Raw genomic sequence first — 19,080 nt, 5'->3', positions numbered from 1 at the left:
TAACGTGTGTTGCCATCCAGGTCTAGCCATTTGTTGTTTAGCATCTCAGCGAGAACATCACCTTTGAACTTGTCATCCACAATCCCATGTAGATTCATCATTACGGCTTTTTACGCTGTGTACTTACTTACTTACTGCCCGTGACGCCTTTGGCGTATACATTGTAGGGCAGTAACGAGGGCTCTCCATCCCTGTCTGTCACTGGCTAGCTTCTGGAGAGTGCCCCAGCTTCTCTGATGCTCTTTCATCTCGGCTTCCACTGTTCGCCGCCAGGTAACTTTTGGTCTCCCTCTCTTCCTTTTTCCTTCTGGTGTCCAGAAGAGGGCTGTCTTTATGATGGATTCAGGGTCCCTTCTGAGTATGTGGCCAATCCAGGTCCATCGTCTCCTGGTGATGATGGTGGCCATATCCTCCTGATCGCATCTGTTGAGAAGGTCCTGATTTGAGATAGTATTTGGCCAAAATACTTTTAGGATTCTTCTCAGGGACTTGGTGTGGAAAGTTGACAGTTTGTTAAGGTCGTTCTCTGTCATTCTCCAGCACTCTGAACCGTACAAAAGAATTGGTATGATGCAGCTTTTGTATAGTTTGAGCTTTGGCCTGTTGGTATACTGGCTGGATTTCCACACAGCTTGCAGGTTCTTAAATGCTGCTCTGGCTTTGGCTAGTCGCTGCTGAATGTCCCTGTCTGCTCCACCATCTGTTGTGACATACTCCCTAAATAAGTAAAGTTGTTTGTAAATGGAAGGATGTGATTGTCCATTTTAATTCCTTGTGGGTTATTCACATTTAGGGTCATGACTTCAGTTTTCTTGGCATTGATCTTCAGTCCAATGTTTCCAGCATACTCGTGGAGCCTATGTGTTTTGTCTTGGATGTGCTGATGGGAGTGGGAAAACAGGACAATATCATCGGCAAAGTCCAAGTCTTCAAGTGTTGTGAACGTTCCCCATCTGATGCCTCTTGGGATGTCTGATGTTGTGTTCCTCATGACCCAGTCGATGGCTATGATGAAGAGCGTTGATGACATTACACAACCTTGGCGAACTCCAGTTTTGACATCAAACTCGATGCTTGAGTTTCCAACTTTACGCTGTGTGTAGAGTACAATTTGAAACGGTTTTCCACCGCTTTTCCGGACTTGATAACGTTAGCAGCTAGCTTTTGTGAATGTCTAAGGAATTTGCCACATGTAAGGGCAACTGCACTACAAAACAACAGTATTTAAATGAAGTTGAAGGCAACGTCAAACTCCTCTATAGCAATCACGCATATGTAAGTGTCATATTTTATTTGCATTGGAGAGCAAACCAAACCAATGCATAAAAGGTACTCACGAAAAAAAGGGGCCAGAAATAAAAACCTACTCAGCATATGGACCAATTAATAACAAGGCCCGTAAATGCATAATTCATTCGCAAAGAAAAATGGAAAAATTAGTGCCGCCTCTCTCCAGCCTTCTCCATGTACTTGCTTTTCGACAGTACATATATTGCAGAATCGCAATTAATCGTAAGACTTAAACTTGACGCGCATGAGGCCAACCGAAACATAAAAACAAAGGGAGAGAGTGGTGATTACAATAGCAAGCTGACAACTGAGTGACGAACCTCTTCGCAATTAGGCAGGGCGCGCGCTGGAAGGTGACCGCGTTCTTCAACGATCAAAAAAAGACCGTAGAGATACGGTAAATGATTACGTGTCCCTCCTCACTGGTGACTACTACTCAGATGGGTTGTGTTGTCAGTGATTATATCTTTTGCCGGTTCCAATTCTGATTGATAGGTTAGTCGAAGATTTTTTTCTGCGATCTGATTTTTCACCTGTTCAAATTGAACGGAAGTGAACTTGGTTAAATAAAAACTTATGGTAGTTGACACTTTTTTGGTTGTTTACATTATATTATTATGATAAAACTATATATACGGATGATTCTATTCCTGGGTTTGTGGTATGTGCTATACTAAGTATTTTGTGTATGATATAAAATCTTTGTTTAGAGAAAAGGGAGGGTTTTTTTAATACGAGAAAAAACTTTATAATTGGTCAGTTGCATACAAGAAGCGTGTATTTAAATACAAATTGTAATTAAATGCGCGTTTCATCGCGTATAATGACAGGAATTCGTCAGGAGTAACCATTTCAAATATATTTGGTTTGCAAATTCAAGAGAAATTAATATCTTTCATAACACGAAGCCGTCCTCTATATGGCTTATAGATGTAACGAATAATGCAATGGCCCCTTCTAACCTTTCTTGGTATTTGCTGTGCATTTTGCATTATCTTTAGTGTCAGGGGTGCAATTTTAAAGTTTCTGAATTTCACATTAGGAGGAAGTTAATTTAAAACACCAGGTGTAAGCTTCGAGTTATCAGCCGATGAAACTGCCGTTATTAGCTCAATTTGTTGGAAGTATAGGGCCGGATTATTCAATATATTTCTACATTTCCATAACTTTTTGGTCTTTTATGAGAAAGACTGGTTTTAAACATTGCACGCAATATTTGAATACTAGTACATGATGCTGCTGGACAATACTTGCTGTTAGCTATCATGAATTGTAATAAGCATCTGCTGTTACTATGAATTGTACATACCAATATTATATTTGAATGATCTTGCAAAATGAAACACAAAACAGTTAAGCCAACAAATCGGCTCTGCATCGGACTACACTTGACACATTTAGGATTTTATATACCAATGTTGCAGCCAATTGCAAGTTGAGTAAAGAAAATATCCATCTTACACCCAAGCCATTTCTTCTGATTTATTTTTAAACAATTATGGATATGTTTAGATGAAAATTAAGAAAACCGAACATTTAAAGCATAATGTTTTCAAAATGTTCTGTTTTGTTTGACTTTAATGCGGAAGATGACATTTTAAATCGAGTACAACAAAAAACAACGTTCAAATTAACCTCGTTTTGAAATCGGGTCACTTTATGTACAGATTCTACAGATGTGACATTAGTCGTTAGAATGTCAGTAGCAGGCCTTGATATTTTATCCTAGGTGTAGGGACCATGCAAAGTGTCGGTGTAAAATATCATTTGGTCGCAAGGATTCTGATAAGTTTTTTCAAAAAGATCGTATGAATAATGAGTATCACATATTATAACATTCACTATAGATCAGTTGGTATTTCTGGGTATCAAATTTCGTAGAATTTGTTGAATCGCGATTGTGATTTGTAGTTGCATATTTTTATTCGTTAAACAACTGACTCCATGGATCGACTAGAAATCCGCGAAAATGAGTACCCAACGAATATTGATGAAACTCCAGTAAATGCACAAAACACCACAATGATAAGTTTTTGTAGTAAACACCTGTAGATATGCTTGAAATAAGTAAACGACACTGACTAAAGTTTTAGCATACTAGTAATTACACTTTCATATAGAATCCATGAAATTTTGGGGGAAATTCTCATTAAACGAATGATGAAAATGTTAGGTTAAGCGAAAATCGTTATTCTCTTTATTGTCGAGGTTAAGCTGCCGCAATTGAAAAGTGAACTGCGTTCTAGAACGCAGTTTGCAATTCAAAATTTAGAATTCATATTTGGGTCCTGAAATTTTCAGAATCATCTACTGGTGGTATATCATTACCACCCTGAAAATATGGTGTACTGGTCATCTCTACTTTTTGAGATTCGGGCTCATTTGCAATTGAAAAGTGTACTGCGTTCTAGATCGCAGTTCGCAATTCAAAATTTAGAAGTCATCTTTGGGGCCTGAAATTTTCAGGGTCATCTATTGGTGGTATATCATTACCACCCTGAAAATATGGTGAAGTGGTCATCTCTACTTTTTGAGATTCGGGCTCATTTGCAATTGAAAAGTGAACTGCGATCTAGCACGCAGTTTGCAATTTAAAATTTAGAATTCATATTTCGAGCCTGAAATTTTCAGGCTCATCTACTGGTGGTATACTATTACCACTCTGAAAATATGTTGAAGTGGTCATCTCTACTTTCTGAGATTCTGGCTTATTTGCAATTGAAAAGTGACCTGCGATCTAGCACGCAGTTCGCAATTCAAAATTTAGAATTCATATTTCGGGCCTGAAATTTTCAGGGTCATCTACGAATTATACAAATTTATAAAATAGATATGCGAATAAAACATTTCCATGCAGCAAAGATGGGAGAAAAGGAAGAATTGAGCGTAAATACGCGGATCAAGAAATATTTTAAAAGAGTAGTGAGGGGTGATGGGAAATTTGGATGTAAGAAGTACATGTTCGCTTGCAGGGTTTTTCAGAGGGAGGGAGATTTGGGGCTGCATAGAAACTCCAGCTTGTTTAGGAGGTCCAAGCAGCGAAGCATTCAGAGGCTCCTAATTTTTTTTTTTAGATTTGAATAAGTCTAAACGAAACCGTGAGATAAGCATCCCGTACTTCTTGTTTAAAACCGAATTACAACCAAAAGATGCACACACATATTTACAGCAAACCCCTGTTGATGTAAAATGTATATAAATGTTATTAAGAAATTTCTTACATGTCTGGTTGATTTTCGTTTCCCTTTCCCTCCCTCTCTTGTGTTTATTTTTTGAGGGAGGTTTTTTTTTTAAAAGAACGGGGGAGGGGTGGGAGATGTACATGTAGCACCCCCTTCAAAATCCGCAACTCTAAAACAATTTAAATATGAAATAGATACAATACGATAAACCAGGATTGTTAATCATACCATATGAGGATAACACGAAACAATCCCTCCCTCCCCCACCCCCAAACAACTGACGTAAAAAATTCAAATAAACTCGTCAGTTTTACAAATTAGTCTTACACCCAACATAATGTTTTTCATCTCATTTTAAATATCAGCCCCTAAAGCGAGCCAATACCCGCAAACACACAAAAGAAAAATTGGGAATTCTATTCCCTCAGTCATGATTTGACGTGAACCCTCCGAAAAATATTGTTAAAAAACATCGATGATTCCAAGCCCAATGTTTTAATCCCCACTTATAATGAATAGTGTTCTATGAATGGAGACTCGACTCTCAATAGCTAGAAATGACCACTTCACTATATTTTCATCGTGGTAATAGTATACCATTAGTAGATGACCTTGAAAATTTCAGGCCTAAAATTTGAATTTAAATTTTTTAATTGCGAACGGCTTTCCAGAACGCAGTTCACTTTTCAATTGCAAATAAGTCCGAATCTCAAAAAGTAGAGATGACCTTTTCACCATATTTACAGGGTGGCAATGGGTATACAACTAGTAGATGACCCTGAAAAATTCAGTCACCAAGTATAAATTCTAAATTTTGAATTGCGATCTGCGTTCCAGAACGCATTTTATTTTTCAATTGCAAATAAGCCCAAGTCTAAAAAAGTTGAGAAGATTACTTCGCCATATTTACAGGGTGGTTATATTTGCCACCAATAGATGACCCTGAAAATTTCAAGCTCCAAATATGAATTCTAAAATTTTAACTGCGTTCAAGAACACTTCACTTTTCAATTGCGCATAGTGTTTAATGATTGGGGCCCGAGTCTATAAACCTAGTAATGATAACCACATTACCATATTTTCAAAGTGGTAGTGGTATACCACTAGTAGATGACCCTGAAAATTTCAGGCCCCAAATATGAGATAGAGATTTTGAACTGCAAACTGCGTTACAGGTACATGTATATATTTTATAGTTTCTAATTTTGATAATCTTGAAAATTTTATTTGTTTTCAATTACCCACCAAAGCAAAGAATTGGAAATTGAATATAATATGCCACATGAATTTTCCAGGTTTTTTTTTCTCATACCAGTTAGAACTCTTATGCTCTAATGACATAAGTTTCATGATATTGAATTTGAATATATTTGCTCCGTATGAACTTTAAACAATAATAAGGCCATTTTTATTTCAAGAAATTGACTTGAGATACTTGTATATTTTTTTCTCCATAATCCATATACAGACGGCGTTTTATTGCCTGGTTCTCTTTGCTTGCACATTTGATATTTAATATTTTGTATTTTCAGGTCCATTTACCTCGAATCTTGAAGAGCCAGAAAGCGTAAAATTTCAACTTAATGAAGAGGGCGGAGCTACGATTATTATGACATCTCGCTAACTCGGCTTGTGATTGGTCGGCAGAAATTTGATGGACATGCGACATGTCATACGGCAATGAATAAAACACGTTTATCGAAAGTAAACTGAAAAATTTGATCATATCTTATATGTGTACATGCAATAAGTTTTTTGTTATCACGGAAATTCGCCAGTGACGCGACCAAGTGAGATTAAGAAACAGTGCTTCTGCTGGAGAGAGAAAAAAAGATTTGAATTTCATTATCCTGTGTTTTTTTGCGGAACTTTGCAGTGATTAAGAGGATAAATCCAAATTCTGTGTGTCAAACGTGACTTAGAAACCATTTCAGAAACTAATCAATGACACGCGATATTCATTGATTACGCACAAGTTGATGAGAAAGCAAGAAGTTGGGATTTAAGGTATAATGCCGTGTATCGCCGCTAGCTATTAGTGTATGTCGTAAACCCTTTTTTTATAAAGTAGAGAGGATACGATGGCGGTGCACAAGACGTATGTTGACTGTTTGTTTTTGGTATTAACATTTACCGTTTGTTTGTATGTAAACATCTGTTCGGTGGGGGCAGAAGAAGAACGGAGATGTCAGGAAATCACGATCCCGATGTGTAAGGGCATTGAATATAACCTCACCCACATGCCCAATCAGTTTCATCACAAGACCCAGGAGGAAGCTGGATTAGAGGTCCACCAATTCTGGCCTCTCGTGGAAATCTATTGCTCACCGGATCTCCAACTATTCCTGTGCAGTATGTATGCCCCAAATTGTATTCCGGATTATAAGTACCCTCTACCCACCTGTCGGTCTGTTTGCGAGAGGGCCAAGTCCGGCTGTGCCCCTCTGATGGCACTGTACGGCTTTGAGTGGCCGGAGAGGATGAATTGCGAGAATCTGCCGGTGTTTGGCAGTGGACAACTGTGTATGGACCATAACCAGACGGAGACTACGGCCAGTCCGACGGACCAAAACCATGTCATTCACCCAGTCCAGTTATGATCTTCTTACATTATTTGATGGAATAAAAATCATATTAATCATACAAATAAATAGTTATTGCTTTCGAATTTCAAACTTATGTGAATGTAGCTGCCCTGTAGCCCCCGGTCTGAAAAAAAAATCGCATGGACGACCATCGGGAGCTTTTTAGGCCTGCAGCTACATGTACCTTTTTCCCTTTCACCCAGTTGACGCCCCTTATAAAGCTCCTGTGGTTAGGCTTTCTGTTGGTATTTGTTTTGTTTTTTTTTTTGGGGGGGGGGGGGTAATGGGGGGGGGGGGTGGATTTGGTTACAATCTGCTATACAATGTATCAGTGATTTTTAAGATCGAGGGATCAAAAAGATGGAAGAAGGAGAAAGACGGTGGTTGGGTGGTTTAGCTTGACACCACACCCAGCCAAGTATCTGTATTTCAGACTTTATTTCTTTAATAAATACCAGTAGGCTATATAAGCAGATTAAGGCCTTTATATGCAGAACAAATTGGTACGATTTTCTTCAAAATAAGCTCATTAGCATTGATGTATAGCTACATTTATGTTTCATTACAGTCAATGCTATCGACGATTCAGAGTTATTATAAGCTTACTATTTTATTTATGAGGAAATAGCATATCCAAATAATGATAAAATCATGGCAGTTAAAGCCGCAGTTTGGTACAAAATGATTCCGATAGTTTACAACTATAACGACTTACTTATAATATTCATCGCGCCTTTTTTTTCGTTTAACATCTGTCAGAAAACCTTTCATTTCAGCAATAATTCTTTTATCTATACGGGCTGAAATATAAAGAAAAAAATTGTGATATCTTTGTGTACAAGCAGCATGGTGTATTGGAAAATTCTTCGACGCAAACGCGCGATTTTTTAAGAAGTGTAAAGAAGGATAACTCTAGAACTCTCTATTTGGGGGGGGGGGGGGGCCGGTTGAGCGTTTTGTTGGTGTTTTTTTTTCGGGAGTGGGGGTGACTTGGCGTTGTAAATATGGAACCTGTGGTTATACGGTACTTCATGTATGATCCTTCTGTAACATCATCGCCGAATAATTCGACGATCGAGGTAACAGTAATTGTTCATTTGGTTTATTTTCCATTTAACGAACCATCTTTCATTTTTCATTAAAGCTTTTTCTCAGAATTCAGTGCTAATCAATTACGAAAAAACGACATTTTTTGAATTGATGTAACCAACACTGATATTCATGTGTTATCAGCGCATTGTGCGTCTCTGTAAACATTTCTGTATCAAAGAAGTAGTTTATCTTCCCGACTGAAATACATGTATAATCATTATTTTCAAGGACAAACAAAGTTTGATTTATTTCTACATTGAATAGGGAAGCCAACTCTCTATACATAACTTTTACTTGTATGTTTTTTTTTTACCGATAAAAATCTTAAACTAAGGGTCAAACTTAAAGCCAAACAAACTAGATCAATTCTTGCGCAAAATAATCGAACTGTGGTTATTTTATTCATTATTGTAAACATTATGCACTATTCTGAAATCACAGATCAAAATCGCAAAAAGCCCCAGGAAATAATTTCTAAACGTAGGTCATGGGCTAAAAAAAAGTATGCAAAACTTCTTAAATGTTGAAAAACATGTGCAATTACGTGAATTAGCATACATGTTCTTCGCACTTTATAATTCACATGACTAATAATAGATTTAACTGTATGTACGTTGAAATAGTTTCAACTGCTAAAACTCATTGAAATGTGTACTATCATTTCTATCCATATCTAAAAAAATTGCTTTATTGATTATAGCACTGATGATAAACAAAATTAGCCTGATCTTGCAGTACTTTTTCCTACACTTATATTCTTTTATATAAATTGAAATGCAGAATAATTAATCAATTATATCTTTAGCAATTATCTCCTGCTCAATACTGTGTATTTATATATGTCTTATTATGAGTCTTTGGTTCATGTCTAACACAAAAAAATCAACCCAGATTTTACGAGAAAAACGCATTCATTTAAACTTTTGCCCCCGTTTACATACATATTGATTGAGAAATATCCAATAAAAAAATACAAAATACAGTACGAATTCTATGAAATCCAGTTTCAAACTGATATTTAAACATTATGTAGTAAAATTAAATGGAGAGCTTTGGGATTTCCTTATTTACCTAGAAAATGAAATGCAAGCACTTCTTCTTCATGGTTTATGAAAACTGTTTAGAATACAAAAAGGGAGAGAGAGCTGTTATAAAAAAGGCTACACAGAACTAAACAAGAGGCACATGGGCCACATCGCTCACCTGAGTAACAATAGCCTGAACTCTGATCAAATTAGCATTACAGTATCAAAATCTCTTGACAACAGAGTACAGTAAATCTTGCCCAATTTTCTTTTTAACTGCCGATTTTTATCCACATATTTTTATGGTAAATACCAAGCCCTTTTTGTTGATATACCTATAAGAAGATTTTTTTCTATTCCTATATACCCCCTCCCCCCTTTTTTCTCTAGGGAATCATGGTTTGATCAAAGTTAAATCTATACAACCCATTCTTTCACACAAGTTACTGCTTTTTTAACTAAAAACTTTCTAAGAATATTTCTAAAGATTTTCTCTATATATTCCTATATAAAAATTCACCCCCCCCCCCGTATTGTGGCCCCGCCCTACCCTTGGGGACCATGAGTTAAACAAATTTGAATCTACATTATCTGAAGATGCCTCCACAAAAGTTTGAACTTTTCTGGCATAATAGTTTTTGAGAGATTTTTATAAAGATTTTCTCTATATATTCCTATGTAAAAATTCACACACACACCTCCCATTGTTACCCCATCCTACCCCTGGGGACCATGATTTAAACAAATGTGAATCTACACTATCTGAGGATGCTTCCACTCCAATTTGAGCTTTTCTGGTCTAATAGTTTTAGAGAAGAAGATTTATAAAGATTTTTTAAAGGATTTTCTCTATATTTCTATGTAAAAATTCATCCCCATTTGTGGCCCCACCCTACCTCCAGGGATCATGACTTGAACAAACTTAAATCTACACTATCTGGGGATGCTTCCACAAAAGTTTGAGCTTTCCTGGCATAACAGTTTTTGAGAGAAGATTTTTAAAGATTTTCTATATATATACCTATGCAAAAATTCATCCCCTCATTGTGGCTCCAGGGACTCCCAGGGACCCATGATTTGAACAAACTTGAATCTACATTACCTAAGGATGCTTCCATACAAGTTACAGCTTTTCTGGCCTTACAGTTTTCGAGAAGAAGAATTTTGAAAAATACCTACAAAAATTTTCAAGAATTGCTATTAGTAATTGTCTCCCCTTGAAAGAGGGTGTGGCCCTTCATTTGAACGAACTTGAATCCCCTTCACCTAGTGATGCTTTGTGCCAAGTTTTGTTGAAATCTGCCCAGTGGTTCTTGAGAAGAAGATGAAAATGTGAAAAGTTTACAACAACTCCAACGACAACGCAAACGGCAACGCCGACAGACAACGGAAAAATTTTGATCAGAATAGCTCAGGTGAGCTTTCAGCTCAGGTGAGCTAAAAAGGAGGGAGAGCTACACGGAACTAATACCACACATCTAAATTCATTGACGTGGCAGACATGAACGTAATAACAATCATACTTACTTGTTGGATTCTACATCAGAGGACTTTGCCTTCATCATCCTGGTATAAAATGGAGGGCTGTCCATTCCTCATTTCCCCATATCTCTCTTTTGGGCAGACGTTGCCTCCCTCAGCCAAGGCCCTTGGCTTCGGTACAGCTTTCAAAAGAGCCAACATAAGAATGTTATCATAACCCCTATTTCTTTCATTGTTGGACATCATATTACCATTCTTGAATATTCAATTCAATAACACATAAATTTTAGTTATATTATATCAATATTATGATGTGATATTTTTAAAATTACATGTCTAAAAGAAAAAATTCAATTCAAATTGTAGAAAAAAAGAAAATATATTTTGTATTCTATCGACTATAGACCACATACTATAAAAAAAACTATACATGAATTAGTCTTTGTCCCCCATAATTCGTCATTTATTAAAGGTTTTCAGTGTACAGATAGTGTACACTAAATTGTTGTGTTATTTCTTAGAAGAGTTGTCCTTTCCGATATATTTCATTTTATCAAATATAATATACAACAGAGTTGCTATAAAGAATATACATGCATTTTCATTTTTCAACCTATTTATTTGAATTATTCACATTCGCTGGCAGTATATGATATCAAAAGTGACGCTATTTTTATAATTCAATCAAAATCAGTCTTTTATTTATACATTTCTTACTGTTTTGAACAAGAACGAACTTTTTGACGCTTTTCTGTACTGGATAGACACATCTTTGGTGAAAATATTTTGTTTGTTCAAGCAATCGCTCAATGTTTTTTTTATTAAAAACTGCTTGAAAGTGAGTCGTTTTATCTTAAAAATACGAAAATGGCGGGAAAAGGTAAACTTTATAATGTAATATTTCTAAATTGTGGGCACTTGAATCAGAATGAACATTATGAAAAATATTTCAAATATATATATGTACAAAGAATTACAATAAATGACAATGTTCGTATAAAGGGGCCAATTTAGGCTCAAATCATATGTATAGTCTTTTGATGCAGTATGATAATTGTGGTCTTACGGTCTCGGTGAGCTTCACAATCTTTGATTAGCTATGCTTTCTATGATAAGAATTTTTAATATGTACTTTATTTTTGTTGTTAAATATTGAACAGTTTAAAAATTTAACAACGGTGATAAATGTGTGTGAGATACCTCCAACATCACATTAATTTTATAGAATGCAAAGAAGGATAACTCTAATTAAAAAATCAGACCACCCCCACCCCCTCCCCCAATGTGAGGCTCTATTCGGTAGGAAGTTTGGAACATATTCAAATCTTGGAACGGACACCACTGTGACCAAAGTTTTTTTAAATTAAAGAAGGATAAAAAGTTTCCCTAGAGTTAGCATGCGTTTTATATGTAACTCTTGCGGTTCTGGAATGGATTGGTCTGTTTCCTATTACCTCAGGCCATCATTAAAAATATCTACTTTTCCCCTAACCCGACCCTAAATTTTGAAGTTGGGTAGGTAGGTAGATATATATTTTTTTTCCTGTCAGGGCATAATATAAAATACATTATAAATAAAAAATGAAAAAACATAAATCATTTCTTTAATTAATTACAAAACTTAAAAAAAATATGACCAGTTGAAAACAAATTTTTATACTTGTGCTGATGGAATGTAAAACAAAATTAATATCGAATTCACAATTTGATATTGTTCATTTTAAATTTAAACATGTTTGATTCAATGACTAGATGTGCATAAAAACATTCATTATCATTTGTATGTTGATGTACATGTAAATCTGTATTTAATATAATTTTAATGATCATAATGTACCTTCTTCAAAGTATCAATTAATTTTTCAAAATTTGGTACACAAAATGTATAAAAGTATATCAAAACAACAATATTTGATAAACTTACGGTAATGTAATAAATGTAAATATTTGTGAAGTCATATCTAATGATTCTATAAAAGTAAGGTTACACAAAATCATTAAACTTGCAGAGAAGGTCCTTCTTTGTCAAGGAAATTTTAACTCAAATTTGAAACATAATGCTAGGGAAAAAAATAGTTAGATACTAAAGATTTTTGTAAATATACCTACATGTAATTTCATTTTAATTATAGTCATTACCAAAACCAACTCTTTTAATTCTGTTTATTTGAAATTTGACGAAGTTAGGAGAAGTGTTTAAATTTTTCAAAACGTAAACTTTCATTTCACATGTACCAACCCAATTTTTGGGAGATTTATTTCTCCCTAACAGAAAAGTAGGGAGAAGTTTGACATAAGGATGCTATTTGATACAGCATAACATACAGGAATGATGAAATACACAGATCCAACCTTAATCAAAATTGGATTAAAATTTATGCAATTTAATAAAAAAATAAAACACTTCTAAAAGTTTTAAAAACTTATCCAATCTATTAAATTTAAGTTATTTGATGTATACATTCGCTTTTAGATGAAAGGTTTTGTAATTGGGTTAGCTAAATGACAAATGATTGCGCCCATGAGAAAAGGGTGCTTATGACATTTTTGACAAAACAGAGAAATAACGTCACAAACATGACTTACGTCATAACGTCGTCTGAAAAGCGTAAAATATATAACGTGTCATTTTCATCCCGTAAAGTTTTTATACCTTTTCCTAAATTTAATTTTCATATTATTTTAAATAATCTCTTTTTTTTACTCTATTTGCACACAAATTTGATTAACTGCATGTATTTCCGTTTTTCTCGATATTAGCTTATTGCTCCAAATTGGCTATGATTTGGTGAAGTTTTACAGAAATATTTTGCTATTAATTTTATGTGTCTGCTTTACCTTTTTTTTCAAGCGCATTGATATTAACATATTTACATCACAAATAAAAAAAAAATCTTATTTTAAAGAAAGGTAATCATTATTCAGACCACAGACTGTTGATTCCTTATTTTACGCGAGTACTTAATTCCGCGATTCAGCAGTTTTCCATCAAATTGCGAGAACATAAAATCGCGAATGCCGAATTCTTATCATAGTTTGATATATGTTACATATGTCAAAAAATAAAAGCGAGATTTTAAAATTCGCGAGATGCGCTTCTCGCGATTTTACGCGGATATTAATTACATGTAGGAATCTACGCTAATAGTGCGTGGATTATGAAAGCAAAAAAAAATGAACCTAACAAATACATGTTCTTGAATCGTCTTAATTCAGCAAGTACCGGTATTTTTTTTTACTTTCAACTTATTTTCTTAAATCAATTTCTGATAAATTACTAAAAATGCAGTTACTAGAAACATTTCAGGTTAAACAAGCTTTAAGAACACGGTAAAAATCTACATTGTATTTAAAGATAAGACAGATGAAAGTCTGCAGTTCTGCACACATCTCATAGATTCGGTAAATACTTTCATTATTTAATTTCTCATAAGTTTAGATAACAAGTGCTTGTTTTTCCTCACACACTCATAATATTAAGTAAAACGCTGCATTTACATGTACAAAATGAATCTGATATGCCCTTAAAAACACAATTCCTTGTTTTTATTCTTAACGAGGGCGAGTCTACGTATTTCTACCCTATATATTTTGATGATATAGATGTATCTTGCATGAAGTTTTACTGTTATATCAATTGTTTTCAGATAAAAAAAAAATATTAGCGACCCCGATTTCCTATGTAGTCTTGAATGTTATCAAAGTTTTAGAAGTCACTATGGGAATTTGTTGAAAATGCGCTAAATCTCACTTTTTCCGCATATATTTTTAAATTTCTGCCGATGATTTTTTTCGACCGACCGATTTAATGTTTAGAACTGGATCGTGAGGGTTTCAGTTCTGTCAGTAACTATAGAGCTATGATTCACACCTGGTTTTTTATGAATTGGAGGGGCAAAACTGGGTGTGTATAGTAAGCCCAAATCAAACAAATAAATGCTGTCTCTGGTGATCTATAAACGATATGAAGGTGGCAACATTGCAAAAAAAATAAATAAATAAATGAATATAATTAAAATAACACGCCCTAGCGGTTAATGTATTTTTTTTCTGCGATGATCGCTACCGTCATAACCCGCATGAATCATCAATGAAAGTATTTTGTTGTTTCTATAAACATCCTCCTTTTAACAGATTAATGAATTGATCGTAAATAGTAGGTAAATTTACTAAAACATTATTATTAATGTACATTAATACGTTAAATAAACGGAAAGGGTAAATCATCTTAATTAGGAGGTTGAGTCTGACATCATCGTGATTCTTTCGTGCAGTCCAGATTTTTCCTAGCTATATGTGTAAGTCGATTAATGTTTCGACCAATTGATAAACGGAGCGTGTATATTTCAGTCCTGTCAGTTTCAACAGAGCTATGAATTCCAATTAATTTTCTTTAGAAATAAAGGGAATCATATATACTTGGTTGATGTGATTATAAACAAAGAAGTTAACCCAATGTACAACATAATCAATACACCATTTCATGCATGTTCCTATCGGCTGTGTTTTTGTTAAAAAGAACGTTTTAAATAGAAGTTTTTTCTATTGCTATGTTAATATTTAACTTTTGTTTTTCATTCTTTCCTTATGATGTCGATTTTGTTTTTAATATTTTTGTATGTGTATTAAAGGTGTTAAACAGTCAAAATCTTTAGTGGTCCGATTCAATATAATGAACACGAGTGAATTTAAATATGCAGAAAGTCACTATCTGGATGTTGGTTCCTGAGAATGATTCAGAAATGATGTAATCATACTCTTATACTTTTAAAAAAAAATTAAAACTTCCTATTTCAAGTTATATATTTAAACAATGAGCCAGAACAAAAACGGTCATGGAATAGTATCAAATATATAGGAAATCTTGAGTGACTTCTATTACCTCTTACATGTAATAATACATTGACATAATTTCTAAATATACGTTACAAACAAAAACTAGACGATAAACAAAATTGTACATAATGTTCATGCACGTTTCTTTTAATACAAGATTCTTTAAGTCGCACTCAGTATGCTTAAAAAAATGATAAACTGTTATCGTGCCAGTACCTACGGTGTCGCAAGAGTTCGGAATATTTTTCCAAACATGAGTAGCCAGTGAAAATGTATTACTAAAAATGTTTGACATCATAATTACAGCCTATATTTTTACTACCATATATGAAATTATTGACTCGCTATTTTCTGCTTTAATATCGATAAATCATGATCGAAAAAAAACTGTATAATATAAACGTTGAACCTACCTCATGATTTTTATCGGAACTTATTTTTTAATTCGATTAGTATTAATTAATCAATAACTTTGTGATCGTCAAGACCAATCTCGATACTTGTTCATTTTCTTGTGACCATTACTGAAGAACTTGAGAATATCAGACGGTTTCACGATCCCGTCCGAACCTTGGCTTCATTTTCATATTTATTTTAGTCGATGGAGCGGATTCATTAAATTATTTACGACTTTGATGAAGTGTGTAAGATTTACAAATGATTTTGGAATGTCAATGTAAGATACATAAAGACTAATTATACAGCTTGAATACAGCGCGCTGACGTGTATTTATATGCATGCATAAGCTTTGGATTATGGGTAATGGACGGTTGAGAGTTATCTTAAACCGATGGTGAAATATACATTCAAAACACGGAATCAATCTCTGCATACTGCATGTTTTCTCTATGATGCTAAACCTACATATTTGCTGTGGAATAGTCACACACAGATGATAAGTGTCTGGATGTTATTTTTCAGGTGTGGGCACGCCCGAAAAAAGCAAAGCCGGGGGGGGGGGGCTTAACAATTGGAGAAAAACAATCACAGTAGTGTCTAGAAGCGACCGGAAAGTAAAAATATCCCACATACACTAAAAAGTACCTTTTAAATTATGTAAAATTTATCAATATTGGATGGGGTTGAATATCTGATCCAGGGAAGGGACGCTCTTTTACATAAATTCTGCATAAAGTCGAATGGAAAAAATCTTTTGAACAGAAAGAGTGGTGTAAAGGGCATGGTCCCAGCAGTGGTAGAATTAATTATTTTTTTGTCCCCCGCCGCAACGCGGTGCGGGGACATAGAAATGCCGGGCGTCCGTCCGTGTGTCCGTGGGTCCGTGTGTCTGTGGGTCCGTGGGTCTGTGTGTCCGTGGGTCCGTGCGTCCGTGTGTCCGTGCGTCCGTCCGTCACACTTTTTTGTAAGCGCTCTCATGCCTACAAATTTTGACGGATCTTCATTAAATTTATACCAAATGTTTATACCACTATTATCTTGGTTAAGTTCGAAAATCAGCATTGGTCGTTACTTTTTTTGGAGTTATCGAACTTTGACTACAATAATGACTCCGTTTTATAAAAAAAATTGACCTTGTAAGCGCTCTCATGCCTACAAATTTTGACGGATTTTCATTAAATTTATACCAAATGTTTATACCACTAATACCTTGGTCAAGTTCGAAAATCAGCATTGGTCGATACTTTTTGTTGGAGTTATCGAACTTTGACCACAATAATGACTCCGTTTTATAAAAAAAATTGACCTTGTAAGCGCTCTCATGCCTACAAACTTTGCTGGATTTTCATTAAATTTATACCAAATGTTTATACCACTAATACCTTGGTCAAGTTCGAAAATCAGCATTGGTCAATACTTTTTGTTGGAGTTATGGGACTTTGACCACAATAATGACTCCGTTTTATCCAAAAATTGACCTTGTAAGCGCTCTCATGCCTACAAACTTTGACGGATTTTCATTAAATTTATACCAAATGTTTATACCATTAATACCTTGGTCAAGTTCGAAAATCAGCATTGTTCGAAACTTTTTGTTGGAGTTATGGGACTTTGACCACAATAATGACTCCGTTTTATCCAAAAATTGACCTTGTAAGCGCTCTCATGCCTACAAATTTTGACGGATTTTCATTAAATTTATACCAAATGTTTATATCACTAATACCTTGGTCAAGTTCAAAAATCAGCCTTGGTCAATAGACTTGATACTAGTATACTGCTTGACCGGCGGGGGACCCAGGAATTCTATTCTTGTTCTTATTGTGTTTTTCTGTGAATATACCGGTTAAAATCTAGTTACTGAAAACTTCAAAAGAATAGTTCAGTGCTGATACTATAATTGCATCAAGTTGTACAATGGATCATGATTAAACAAAATTGTTACGTTACTTCTGATATTGTTTTCAAAGTTCATTACTAAAATATGACTTATTTAATAATGCCACGAAAATCGCATAATTTATGTTGTTTAAGAACAAAAGCTACTAATATATTTTAGCACTGATTAGTTTTATGGAAAACACAGTATTTATATAAATGAAATATGTTCACATAGAATACGCCACTAACTAGTTTCCCGTTGATATCCAAAAATAAACTGAAACTATACAACCGCCATTTTTTTTTTGAATAATCACATTTCACTGGCAGACAACTCCGCTGACAGTAGAAATATTTATGATTAAAAAAATACCCAATAACAACAAAACTTTGTTTCTGAAATAAATGAATAGCATAGATGCAAGCATACAACTATATGCAGCAATGTGAAAAGATACTGATAACAAAGTACTGTATTTTACGTTTATTAAACGACTAATTCACAGTAATGATTTTTGACGTTGCGTACTTGTATGTGAAACACGACGTCATGATTTTCCTATTGAAAAAGCATCACTGTAAACGGGCAAAAAACTCTACTTAGAATTAGCGTATAGCCATAAAAATTTAGATCTGAGAACTTTAAGATGTGTTTAATTCAATTATGTAAAAATCTAAAAATGTGCAAAAAATGTCATAAGCACCTTTTTCTCATGGGCGCAATCAAATAAAATCAGTCTCTGTACCTCTGTGTATTTTTGAGGATTAGACTAACCTTTTGACCCAATTACAACCATTGTGTAACGTTAGAGGATGGTTTTATGATTATTTTCTCATTAATTTGGCAGAGCTATTAACTAATTACAAGTTACAAACTAAAGAACTTTTCTTACGGTTAAAGAGACTTGGACACAATTTTAGAACAAAATTTTCTCTTTTCTTTTTTTATGCATAACATGGTTTAATTGTTCATTTTGAGTGATTGACCAAAATTTGAATGTTGGAAGTAAGTAATAAGAGGGATACAGAGGTGAGAAAACATTATTTTGTAAACAAAGCTCGAGTCTTATATTTGTTTACAAATAATGTAAAGTATGAAATTACCATTTCTTTGACCAAAAGACTCGTGGCAAACAAAGTAAACTGATTCAATGTGTTTATAGATGATATGATAAACAGAAAAAATCATTATTTGCTTAAGACTTATATCAAATAACATATATGTAAACCATAACAAAGCTCGAGCTTTGTTTACAAAACAAAGATTTTCAAACTATGCATCTTGCTTATACCTTAATATTTGACTT

At 34.4% G+C, this 19,080-nt stretch overlaps 3 protein-coding genes across 3 annotated transcripts in view; 1 reads left to right on the top strand and 2 right to left on the bottom strand.

The window, feature by feature from the left end:
- Positions 1–131: 131 nt before the first annotated feature.
- On the bottom strand, positions 132–533 carry LOC136271504 (uncharacterized). Its single transcript, XM_066071635.1, has one exon. It carries the CDS (start codon positions 531–533, stop codon positions 132–134), a length of 402 nt encoding a protein of 133 aa, XP_065927707.1.
- A 131-nt stretch (positions 534–664) lies between these two features.
- On the bottom strand, positions 665–1,030 carry LOC136271502 (uncharacterized). The gene has a single exon (XM_066071628.1). The coding sequence runs from the start codon at positions 1,028–1,030 to the stop codon at positions 665–667; it is 366 nt and encodes a 121-aa protein (XP_065927700.1).
- A 641-nt stretch (positions 1,031–1,671) lies between these two features.
- The window catches only part of LOC105345251 (frizzled-5), a 66,063-nt gene continuing 48,654 nt past the window's right edge, over positions 1,672–19,080 (top strand). The window contains exon 1 of the mRNA XM_034446095.2: positions 1,672–1,785. The gene's annotated coding sequence lies outside the window, so the exon portion shown is untranslated. The remainder of the gene's footprint in view (positions 1,786–19,080) is intronic.

Source organism: Magallana gigas, chromosome 2 (genome assembly GCF_963853765.1).
Source record: "Magallana gigas chromosome 2, xbMagGiga1.1, whole genome shotgun sequence".
In the NCBI taxonomy this organism is placed as follows: domain Eukaryota; kingdom Metazoa; phylum Mollusca; class Bivalvia; order Ostreida; family Ostreidae; genus Magallana; species Magallana gigas.
Note: the sequence above shows the minus strand (reverse complement) of the source record. Positions and strands in the feature narration are given on the sequence as shown.

Coding starts and splice junctions, on each gene's coding strand:
- LOC136271502 (XM_066071628.1), bottom strand. CDS start 1,030: ATGTCATCAACGCTCTTCATCATAGCCATCGACTGGGTCATGAGGAAC.
- LOC136271504 (XM_066071635.1), bottom strand. CDS start 533: ATGACAGAGAACGACCTTAACAAACTGTCAACTTTCCACACCAAGTCC.